The 12,546-nt window shown below is 39.7% G+C and overlaps 1 protein-coding gene across 1 annotated transcript in view; it reads right to left on the reverse strand.

Moving 5' to 3' along the window:
• DYNC2H1 (dynein cytoplasmic 2 heavy chain 1) overlaps window positions 1-12,546 on the reverse strand; it is a 384,617-nt gene that overhangs the window by 184,126 nt on the left and 187,945 nt on the right. The window contains 2 exon segments of the mRNA XM_017850085.1: window positions 9,942-10,014; window positions 11,159-11,290. Of these exon segments, the coding sequence (XP_017705574.1) occupies window positions 9,942-10,014; window positions 11,159-11,290 (205 nt within the window).

A 12,546-nucleotide genomic window follows, 5' to 3' on the forward strand; every position in this document is an offset into this window, starting at 1 on the left:
CACGAGCTGCGCAATGACTTTTCAATCAACGATGGACCATGTATACCATGGTCATTCCATAAGATTATAATGCTGTATTTTTACTGTATCTCTTCTATGTTTAGAGACACAAATACCTACCACTGTGTTACAATTGCCTATAGCATTCAGTACATTAACATGCTGCACAGGTTTGTAGCCTAAGAGCAATAGGTTATACTATATAGCCTAGGTGTGTATGAGGGTGTACAATCAAGGTTTATGTACACTCTATGATAGTCACACAATGAAACTGCCTAATGACACATTTCTCAGAATGCATCCCCACTGTTAAACAACACATGATTGTACTTTTGTTAAACAACACTGTTAAACTGTTAAACAACTGTTTAACAACACATGACTGTACTTTTGGGGTTTTGGATTAAACAACTGAGTAGATGATAGTATAAAAAAATCGAAAGTTCTGTACTGATCACATTAAATTTGAGATATTTATTTTGATGTTTTAATATAAAAACATCACATAAGCATTAAATACACAAGCCTAGAATTTCAGGGTGGAAATAAGAGATGTAAGAGTCAATAATTTAAGAATGATATTTAAATCCAGGGATTGGGTAAGGTCACCTACAGGGAGAATATGTAATAATGAAATAATAAAACCCAGAGCAAAACTATAGTAAAAAACAAAAGTACTCTAACACTTAGAAGACATGCAGACAAGAAGCCAGTAAAGGAAAGTAAAAAGGAACAGCCTAAGAGGGTTGAGGAGTGAAAAAAGAAACATAACAATCAAGAGAAGAATGTGTTCTATAAAGAAAGAAATGGACAACTTTGAGTTTAGAAAGAAGTGAAAAATAGGATAGTGGCTAGAAAAGGATCTGAGACCCAGGGAGGTATTTTTAAGACAGATGATACTAAAATATATTTGTATGCTGAAAAAAATGATCCAGCAAAGAAGGTAAAATTCATGATGTGGGAGAAGATGATAATGGCAGAAATGAAGAAGAAAACAGTAAATGAGTTGACCTTTGATTACAGCAAAGATATTCTTTCATAGTAAGAGAAAGGAAAGCAAATGAGTATGAGTACTAATGCAAATGGTAGATGTGTTGATGGGAAATGAAGAATTTTTGTCTTACTGCTTCTATTTTCTCAAAAATGCTAGTAAAAGGCTACTTCAACTAATCTTAATGCTAAATACAGGGACAACTGTTTTCCATATTCTTAGATGTGTATTACACAGTGATTACTCACCATGTGTATCCAAATTTGGGAACATGTTAATTATTCCAGTAACAAGATAAAGTATATTCAAAAACATTTCCAAACATGGACACCAGTATCTTTTTTTCCAACTACTGTAGTCTTTAGGATCAACAGTTAAGAAGAAGGCAGAGCAAGATGGACAAATAGAATCTTCCAGCAATTGTCCCCTGCAGGAACATCAAACTGAATAACTATCCACGTAAGAAAACACCTTCATATGAACCAAAAATCTAGTGAGTGATCACAGCAGCTGATTTCAATAGAATCACAAGGAAAGAGACATTGAAGAGAGTAGGAAAAATAGTCTTGGATTGCCTATACCACTCCTTCCCCAACTTCAGGCAGCACAGCACAGAGAGAATCTGTGTGCATAGGGGAGGAAAGTGAAGTGAGTGTGACTTTACATTGGAACTCAGTGTGGTGCAGTCACTGAGCAGAACACAATACTGTTGCAGGAATCAGGGGGACAAGAGAGACCTTGGAGTAAAGCAGGAGGATTTTATTGAGTGAACTCAGACCTAGTGGATTAACATCCTGACACTGGGCCCAGAACAAAAACAGCTCTTGACCTTTATACACACTTCAAAAAGGGAGTGGCCTAGCTTGAAGCAGGATTACAGTGATGTGAAAGCAAGGATACAGAGGCAGAACGAAGTCAGTTAATCAAACTGTGACAGGTGCATAACCCAGAATTACACATGACCCTTGCTATTCAGCCCAGATGGCTGTTACCTAGGTTTTGCTCAAGTGTCTTGCATGGGCTTATCTCATAACCTTCACTACGGTGCCCAGGTGGCTGTAGCTCAGGTCTGCTCAGATGGTTCATGAGCTTCATTGTACTGCTTAGATAAAACAGAATACTTGAAGCTACTAGTTACCGAGAACAGGAATCTATAAACTCATACCATAAGAGAAAGGAAAATTTGTTTTTCTCCTTCCTATGTTGAGGGAGAACTGGGAGAGTCTCCAGAGCACATTCCTTTGTGTCCTAGCTTCTCAGATAGTGTTTATCAAGGCTTTTCCTGGGTCTGGGCTGTGCTTGTTGCTGCCCCTGGGATAAGTCAGCCTAATACAGAAAACTTATTTCTTTTCTTTTCTTTCTTTAATTTCCTCCTCATTACCAGGCAGAATTCTACCAGTGCCCATGGAAGGAGCATATAAAGCAGCCCTGGGCCAGAGGGAAGTCCTCTGCTTCAGCAGGAAGAAACCAAGTCCCAGTCATCTTTACCACTAGCTAATTAAATGGCCTGAGGGCCCAAATAAATCTGAGTGGCAGTCAGGACACAGTGACTGCAGTCCTTGGGCAAGCCTTCGTGCTATTCTGGTGTCCATAGCAGTGTGCTTGGGGTGTGACCCAGTGTAACACCAATTGCAGCAGCCCACAAGAGTACTTGCATCACCACTCCCTCAACTCCAGGCAATGCAGCACACGGACAGGTTCCTTCTCTTCAGGGGAAGGTGAGAGAATAGTACAGAGTACTAATGTCTTGCAAATTGGACACAAGCCCACTCACAGGAAAATAAAGCACCAGGAAGATTCCTGAAACCTATGATTCCAGGCCTTTGCTCTTTAGTTGATGTTTCAAGATCCATTCTGGGCCAGAAGGGAATCTGCTGGCTTACAACCTGCTGACTAAGGTAGCCTAAGGCCTTGAATGAACATCAGTGACAGCCAAGCAGTAGTGGTCACAGGCCTTGGGCAAGCCTCAGTACTGTGCTGGTCTGGAAGGCTCGAGGCTTCAGGTATGACTCAGCATGGTACCAGCTGTGGTGGTCAAGGCAGAGCCCATAACAACTCTCCCCAAACTCTAGGCAACCCAGCATAGAGAGAGAATCCTTTTGCTTGGAGGAAAGAGAGCAAAAGATTTTGTCTAGGAACCCAGAAAATTCTCCCTTATCTTCCTCAAGTCCACCAAGGCTGTGTTTGTAGGAGTCTGCAAGAGTCATAGAGTTCTTGGGCTTAGGGTTCCTAATAGTGCTAAAACAGCTTTAGTGAAAATAGGCTTAGGTAACAACACTCAGTCTCCTTTGGATTCCTAGAAAGCCCTCTCAAGAAGAATAGGTAAAAACAAGTCCAGACTCTGAAGACTGGAATAAATATCTAACTCTTCAATGTCCAGGCAATGAGGAAAGTCCACAAGCATCAGAAACATCCAAGAAAAACATGACCTCAGCAAATGAACTAAATAAGGCACCAGTGACCAATCTTGAAGTAACAGAGATATGTAACCTCTCCGTCAAGAAATTCAAAATAGCTGTCTTAAGGAAACACAATGAACTTCAAGATAACACAGATAATGAATCAGAATTATATCAGAGAAAAAAAATTTTTTGAGACACTCTCACTGGCCCAGGCTGGAGTGCAGTGGTGTAATCTTGGCTCAGCGCAACCACCTCCCCCAGACTCAAGCAATTCTCCTGCCTCAGCCTCCTGAGTAGCTGGGATTACAGGAGTCTGCCACCATGCCTGGCTAATTTTTGTATTTTTACATGGGGTTTCACCATGTTGTTCAGGCTGGTGTTGAATTACTGACCTCAAGTGATCCGCTCAACTCAGCCTCCCAAAGTGCTGAGATTATAGGTGTGAGCCACTGCCCCTGGCCTATATCAGAGAAATTTAACAGATTCAAATAATTTTATAAAAACAATCAATTCCTAGAGCTGAAAAATATAATTGACAAACTGAAAAATGCATCAGTGTCTCAATAGTAGAATTTATCAAGCAGAAGAATAAATTAGTGAGTTTGAAAACATGAAAATATAGAGGAGAAAAAAGAAAGAAGAATAAAAAGGAAGAAGTATGTCTACAAGATCTAAAAAATAACTTCAAAAGGACAAATCTATAAGTTATTGGCCTTGAAGAAGATGTAAAGAAAGAGCTCAGGATATAAAGTTTACTCAAAGAAATAGTAACAGAGAACTTGCCTAGCATAGAGAAAGGTAATAATACCCAGGTACAAGACAGTCAAAATCACCGACAGATTCTATCTAAATAAGACTACTTCAAGGCACATAATAATCACTCTTAGAGGCCAAGGACAAAGAAAAGATTCTAAAAGCAGCAAGACAAAAGACGCAAATAACATATAAAGATGCTCCGTATGTCTGGCACCACATTTCAAAGGCAAAAAAAAAAAAAAAAAGCTTCCAACTTAGAATATTATATCCAGCAACATCATCCTTCAAACATAAAAAAGAAACAAAAACTTTCCCAGGCAAACAAAAGCTAAAAAATGTCACCAACACCAGAATTATCTTACAAGAAATGCTAAAGGGAATTCTTCAATTTAAAAGAAAAGGATTCTTAAACAATAAGAAATCATCTGAAGGTATAAAAGTCACTGGTAAAAGTAAGTCTACAGACAAATACAGAAAATGCTAACACTGTAACTGTGGTGTGTAAATCACTTGTGTTGGGCATTCTTGTGTTGCTATAAAGAAATACCTGAGATGGGCTAATTTATAAAGACAAGAGATTTGATTCACTCACAATTCTGCCAGCATGGTACCAGCATCTGCTAGGCTTCTGTGGGGGCCTCAAGAGAGCTGTTACTGATGGCAGAAAGCAAAGGAGGAGCAAGTGGCTCACATGGTAAAGACAGCAGCTTGCAAGTCACATGGCAAAAGCAGGAGCAAGAGAGAGTGGGGAGGGTGGTGCCACACACTTAAACAACCAGGTCTTGAGAGAACTCACTCACTATTGTGAGGAAAACACCAAGCCACAAGGGATCTGCCCCCATGACTCAAATACCTCCCACCAGGCCCCACCTCCAACACTGGGGGTTACAATTCAACGTGAGATTTGCTGGGGACGTATATTCAAACTATATCACCACTCATGTCTTTATTATGAAGTCTAAAAGATACCTATCAAAAATAATAACCATAATAAATTGTTAAGAGATAGACAATATAGAAAGATATAATGAGACCAAAAGTCCTCAAAATGGGGAAGGGGAATTGAGTTTAAGTGTAAATTTTTTCCTTTTGCCTGGTTTGTTTTACTTTTCTTTTCTTTGTAATCAGAGTTAAGTTGTCATCAGTTTAAAATCCACTGGTTATGTTTTCTTCAAGCCTCATAGTAACCACAAAGGAAAAAACTTATAATGGTTACACACACACACACAAAAGAAAGAAGTTAAAATATACTACCAGAGAAGATCCCTTACACACAAAGGAAGACAGGAAGAAAGGAAAAAAAAAAGAAGAAGAAGAAGAGACTAACAAAACAACCAGAAAACAAATAACAAAATAGCCGTAGTTAGTCCTTTCCTAAAATAGCCAGAGTCCTTTCCTATGAATTATAACTCTGAATATAAATGGATTAAATTCTCCACGTAAAAGAGAAACAGTAGTTGAATAGATTAAAAATAAGACCCAACTGTATGCTGCCTACAAGAAACTCAGTTCACATATAAAGACTCATAGACTGAAAACGGAGAGATGGAAAAAGATATTCCATGCAAATGGAAACCAATAAAGAGCAGGAGTAGCTATACTTATATCAGATAAAATAAATTTCAAGACAAAAATTATAGGAAGAGACCAAAAAAGTCATTATAAAGAAGTCCATTCAGCAGGAGAATTTAAGAATTGTAAGAATCTATACACCTAACACTGGAATATCCAGATATAAAGTAAATATTATTAGAGCTGAAGAGAGAGAGAGACTCTAATACAATAATAGCAGGGACTTCAACACTCCACTGTAAGCATTAGACAGATTATCCAGATAGAAAATCAACAAAGAAACATTAGACTTATTCTGCACTATAGACCAAATAGACCTAACAGACATTTACAGAACATTTCCACCAACAGCTACAGAATCAAGTTATATACTTACAATTCTTAAAGGAGGTAGACTCCCAAAATGCACTTTAAAAATTTATTTATTTATTTATTTATTTATTTATTTATTTATTTATGAGACAGAGGCTTGCTCTGTAGCCCAGGCTGCAGTGCAGTGACACTTAGCTCACTGCAATCCTTCGCCTCATGGGCTCAAGCAATTGTCCCACCTCAGCCTCCCGAGTAGCTGGGATTACAAGCATCTGCCACCACACCAGGATAATTTTTGTACTTTTAGTAGAGATGGGGTTTCACCATGTTGTCCAGGCTTGTCTCAAACTCCTGACCTCAGGTGATCTGCCCACCTTGGTCTCCCAAAGTGCTGGGATTATAGGCGTGAGCCACCATGCCCAGCTGCACTTGACAAATTAATAGGTCAGGTACCAAACTATCAATAAATACAAAAATTAAAACAGGTTATATGTAGCCTGATTATCATGCATATCTATTGTTTTGTACCAGCATCTCCTCCTTCACTTCTGGTAATAACCACTTCCCCATCCATGGCTGCTTTTGGAGAAATGCAATTCCATATATTTCTGATGTGATTAGTTGCAGAGGTGGATATGTAACCTAAGTTGAGCAAATCAGAGTCCTTCTCTAGGATTTTTGATGGTGAAGTTGGGAAGGAAAAGTTATCTTTCTCCTTTCATCACAAGCTTTACAATATAACCCAGGAAGTTAGTAGTCTTATCAACCAGAATACTATGAACCCTTGAGACTAAGGATAATACACAAGCAGAAATTAAAATGAGAGTCTAAAAGCAACAAGAGAGGAAGAGACAGATAAAGACACAAAGAAAAAGGGAGAAACAGAGAGATGGGAGTAGGGGGCAGAGAAACACAGAGACAAACTCAAGGCTGAGACAAAGACAGAGTTTCCTGATATTGTCTGAGTCATGATGTTGTATAAGTCCAGTTAACCCGAAGACCAGCCCTATCTCTTCTTTCCTGAGTATTGAATACTTGAACTAATAAATTTCCTTTATTCTTTTAAGCGAGTTTAATATGGTATCCGTCACTTGCAACCAAAAGAAAGGTGGATAATTATTCTGCCAGACATGAGTAAAAATTATCTGCTACATAAACATTCTATCAGAGTTGAATAAACAGTGACCATTTCCTCACCCTGCATAAGTAAACAAAAGCACAGGGCATATCCAGATTATTTCCATATACTCATCATTAACCAACCAGGTGACCAGTCTAAAAAGTGACTCAAAATATTTGTGTGTGTATGGGTGAGGCAGAAGACAGGCATTATGCGAAAAGCTTCATTGGTAGGTGTTATGGGTTAAATTGTGTACCTCCCCACCCCCCAAAAAAGATACGTTGAAGTCTAACCCCTGTCTCTCAAAATGTTCACCTTTTTGAAAATAGGGCCATTGCAAGTAGAATTAGTTAACTTCAAACGAGGTCATACTGGACGAGAGTGTGCCTCAATTCAATATGACTGGTGTCCCTACAAGAACACATCCATATCTCTTCCTAGGTTCTTGTGGTTGCCTAGAAATCTTCTGTGTTCCTTGGCTTGTAGTTGAACAACTTGAATCTGTGCCTTCATAATCACATTATGTTGTCCTCATGTGTCTGTCTTTACACAGATATCTTCTTGTAAGGACACCAATCATATTGGATTGAGGAACACTCTAGTCCAAATACCTTTACTAAATATAGGATGTCAGATTTAATTCAACATTATATATGGGTTATATCCAACAAAGAGAATTATTTTTCTTTTTTTGAGACAAGGTCTTGCTCGGCTGTCCACATTGGGGTGCGGTGACAGAATCACAGCTCACTGCAACCTTGAACTCCTGAGTTCAAGAAATCCTCCCACTTCAGCCTCCTGAGTAGCTAGAACTACAGGCACATGCCACCGTGCCTGGCTCATTTTTTAATATTTACTAAAGACAAGGTCTCACTATGCTGCCCAGGCTGGTCTCAAACTACTGGGCTCAAGCAATCCTCCCCGATCAGCCTCCAAATGTGCTGGGATTACAGGTATTAAAACCACCTGTGCAAATATTATAATTCAGGAAATTATGACAGTGAAAGAGATCAGACCTAACCGACTCCATCTTGCTTCTAACCTTTAAGCTGACCTTGTTTATTCCTGCATGTAGGCTGAACTAATCTTGGGAAGGAATTTAGTTGATGGTTTTGTAGTGCCCAATGGGTTCACCTTGCCCATTGCCTAGACAGAGTTGATTTACCAAGACAGAGCTGGCTGTGCAGGAGACCGGAGTTTTATTATTACCCAAAACAGTCTCCCTAAGCATTCGGGATCAGAGTTTGTAAAGCTGATTGGGTGAGTAGGGGCTTAGGAAGTGGGGAGTGCTGCTTGGTCAGGTTGGAGATGGACTCACAGTGGGCTTGAAGTGAGGTTTTCTTGCTGTCTTCTATTCCTGGGTGGGATCACAGAACTGGTTGAGCCAGATTACCAGACTAGATGGGTCTGCAAAATATCTCAAGCACTGATCTTAGTTTTTACAATAGTGATGTTATACCCAGGAGCCATTTGAAGATGTTCAGACTCTTGCAGCCAGAGGCTGCATGACCCCTAAACCCTAATTTCTTTTTTTTTGACGGGCGGGGGTGTGTGGATTGAGTCTTGCTCTGTCACGCAGGCTGGAGTGCAGTGGTGTGATATCTCCTCACTGCAAACTCCACTTCCTGGGTTCTGGAGATTCTCCTGCCTCAGTCTCCCGAGTAGCTGGGATTACAGGCACCTGCCACCATGTCCGGCTAATTTTTCTTTCTTTTTTTTTTTTTTAGTAAAGACGGGGTTTCACCATGTAGGGCAGGTTGGTCTTAAATTCCTGACCTCAAGTGATCCACCCGTCTTGGCTTCCCGAAGTGCTGGGATTACAGACGTGAGCCACCACGCCCAGTCCCTAAACCATAATTTCTAATCTCATAGCGAACCTATTAGTCCTTTGAAGGCAGACTTATCCCCAGGCAAGAAGCGGGTCTTTTTGTGAAAGGGCTATTATCAATCTTGTTTCAGAGTCAAACCATAAACTAAATTCCTTCCCAAGGTTAGTTCTGCCTATGCCCAAGAATGAACAAGGATAGCTTAAAGGTTAGAGGCAAGATGGAGTCAGTTTGGTCTGAGCTCTTTCACTGTCATCATTTCCTCAGTTTCATTTTTTGCAAAGGTGGTTTCAGTTTGACTCTGAAACAAAATTCATAATAGCCCTTTTTCAAAAAGACCCCTTTCTTGCCTGGGGGCCAGTCTGCCTTTGCAGACTAACAAATTAGCTACAAAATCAGAAATTATGGTTTAGGGATAATGCAGCCTCTGGCTGCAAAAGTCTGAACATCTCCAAATGGCTCCTGGGGATAACATCGCTATTGTAAAACCTAACCAGGTCTGTGATCCCACCTAGAAACAGAAGACAGCAAGAAAACCTCACTTGAAACCCTCTATGATTCCTGACCAGTCAGCACTCCCCACTTCCCAAGCCCCTACCCACCAAAACATCTTGAAAAACTCCAACCCCCAATGCTCAGGGAGACTGATTTGAGTAGTAATAAAACTCTGGTCTCCCGCACAGCCGGCTCTGTGTGAATTATTCTTTCTCCATGGCAATTCTGTCTTGCCAAATCAGCTCTGTCTAGGCAGCAGGCAAGGTGAACCTGTTGGGCAGTTACAGGATGAACCACCGTGCCCAGACGAGAATTATTTTTCTAAAACAGGTAGAGATTGGAAGATAAACAAACAGAATGAATAAAAGAGACATCATAACATATCTAATCTAAGGCTAACATAAAATGAAAGGTAAAAACAAATAATTCAGGTCAGTGGTCTAGTTCTTGAAAAGCATCACACTTACCCAGAGTTTTACATGCAAAAAGAGCCATGGCACTTTGCAATCTGTCCGGTCTTAGCGCCTGTACTACAAGAATCTTAAAATAAAATGCAGAATATTTTTAAAGAATAAAGTTGTGCAACTACTTTAACTAAACAACAATTAATGTTAACTAATTAAACAAATGTTTACTAAATATGGGAACACTTATCATTGTTCCATAGTATTTACTGTGCTTTAAACTGTCACTATAGGTATATAGCAAGTATATTATCAAAAATGTTACTGAAATCCGTTTACTTCCTCAAGCCTATCATCAAAAGTAAACATAGGGTTAGCAACGTCTTCTGAATCTGATAAAAAGCTAAATGGCAGGTGAAAATCACGGTATATAGATGAGGCATTTCTGTTGACAGCAAACAGAGACCCAGAAATCCTCCCTAAAATGTTCAAATCACTATTTTTATCTTTGAAAAAAAAAAAGGAAAGAAATAGTGTTTCGCCCTGTCACCCAGGCTGGAGTGCAGTGGTACAATCACATCTGACTCCTGCCTCGAATCCTGAGCTCATGTGATCTTTCCACCGCAGCCTCCCAAGTAGCTGGAACTACTGATTCATGTATATCTATGATATTCCTAGATGTTTAAGTTTTCAAATCAATTTTTTCTTAATCTTTTTCCTTTTTGTTTAAGCACTCTTGGGGAAATAGAATTCACTGTATATGGAGACACAAAGGGGTCAGATCAAGAGAAGAGATAAATGGAAAGGTCATTTCCTGGAGCATCAACTTCTGAAGAGCTCTCCCACGCTAATCTTTTCGACTAGCAAAACAATTTGAGTGGAACCTGCCAGTAGGTTTCATCATTCTATTTTAAAATAGAATGGGAAAAATCCCCTGTTATTCACTATTAGGTCTTTTCCTTAAAATAACTCCGAAAATGATTGTAAAACTTGTACAATTTGTATCTTAGTTTCTTTCTGAAATAAATTTTTCCTATTACAAAATGCCCCTGGGGTTTCAGGCAAAGGAAATAAAAAAAGCCACAGTGAGAGAGAAACCGACCCAGAAACTTTGGCATGATTTAATTGTCATTAAAGTGGCAAAAGCATCAAGCCCTTCCCTAAATATGCCATTAAAGGTAAAGTAACACTCTAAAAGCAAAGCTTTCCTTTAAATGGCTTCTGAATAATAAGAGAAACATTAAACACTTTTTTTGCATTTAGATAACACTAAATTTTACCTGCTGAAATAAGGAAACTTTCTTTGCAAGAATAGACGGAAACTCTTGCTCACACATTGAATTATGATAATAAGTACGCCACAGAGCTGCATCTTCAAAGCAGAGGGTCTGATAAAGACTGGGGAGAGCAATCTAAAAAATAAAAATGGCCATATACAGTGAGCTATAAGCAAATATAAGCACATATATTTATTTTTTAAAAAACTAAAAGTGAGAACCAATTATTAGTTGATGTTTATTGCTCATTTTCTACTTTGTGTTGGCTTGTCTAATTATTTCTAGGTCAGCAACACTATGGTAAACTCACCTAATATTAAAGCCAGAATTAAAATACACTTCCAACGTAGTACTAAACCAGTGCTCACGAGTTAAATCTTTTCTCTATGTAAACACATTTGTATCTAGCTATCTCTACCTTATGAAGAAAACAAATGCGGTCATTAAGATCAAGTGTAAATTCTTTTTTTTTTTTTTTTTTTTTTTTTGAGACGAAGTCTTGCTCTTACCCAGGCTGGAGTGCAGTGCTGCGATCTCGGCTCACTGCAAGCTCCGCCTCCTGGATTCACGCCATTCTCCTGCCTCAGCCTCCTGAGTAGCTAGAACCACAGGCGCCCGCCACCACGCCCAGTTAATGGTTTTTGTATTTTTAGTAGAGATGGAGTTTCACCGTGTTAGCCTGGATGGTCTCGATCTCCTGACCTCATGATCTGCCCGCCTCGGCCTCCCAAAGTGCTGTGATTACAGGCGTGAGCCACTGCACCTGGCCTCAAGTGTAAATTCTAAGGATTGTCATGTTAAATATGTCAAATTTCATATTAATATTGACAAAGACTCTCTTTATCAAAACTTTGTTCAGGCTCCTCTGAGCTCTCTTTGACTAGGCCTCAATCAGGGGCTTCATGTCATGCCTTGTAGTATCCTATTTTAACAAGAATTTTGCTAAGTAACTTTAGCAATACTCCCTATCTTTAATATTCAATCGAATTCCTCCTCTCAGTTGGGTGCAGTGGCTCACGCCTGTAATCCCAGAACTTTGGGAGGCCAAGTTGGGTGGATCACCTGAGGTCAGGAGTTTGACACCAGCCTGGACAACATGGTGAAACCCCATCTCTACTAAGAATACAAAAAAATTAGCCAGGCTGGTGGTGGGCGCCTGTAATCCCAGCTACTCTGGAGGCTGAGGCAGGAGAATCACTTGAACCTGGGAGGCAGAGGCTGCAGTGAGGCGAGATCACGCCACTGCACTCCAGCCTGGGCCACGGAGCAAGACTCTGTCTCAAAAAAAAAAAAAAAAAAAAAAATCCTCCTCTCCCACCCTTGTTATCTATTGGTATCTGATCATCTTGATCTGCCTTTACCAGATAAATCAGTTTAGCCAGAATCCCCAC

The sequence above is a fragment of the Rhinopithecus bieti genome, unplaced genomic scaffold, assembly GCF_001698545.2.
Source record: "Rhinopithecus bieti isolate Rb0 unplaced genomic scaffold, ASM169854v2 scaffold_33302, whole genome shotgun sequence".
Classification (NCBI taxonomy): domain Eukaryota; kingdom Metazoa; phylum Chordata; class Mammalia; order Primates; family Cercopithecidae; genus Rhinopithecus; species Rhinopithecus bieti.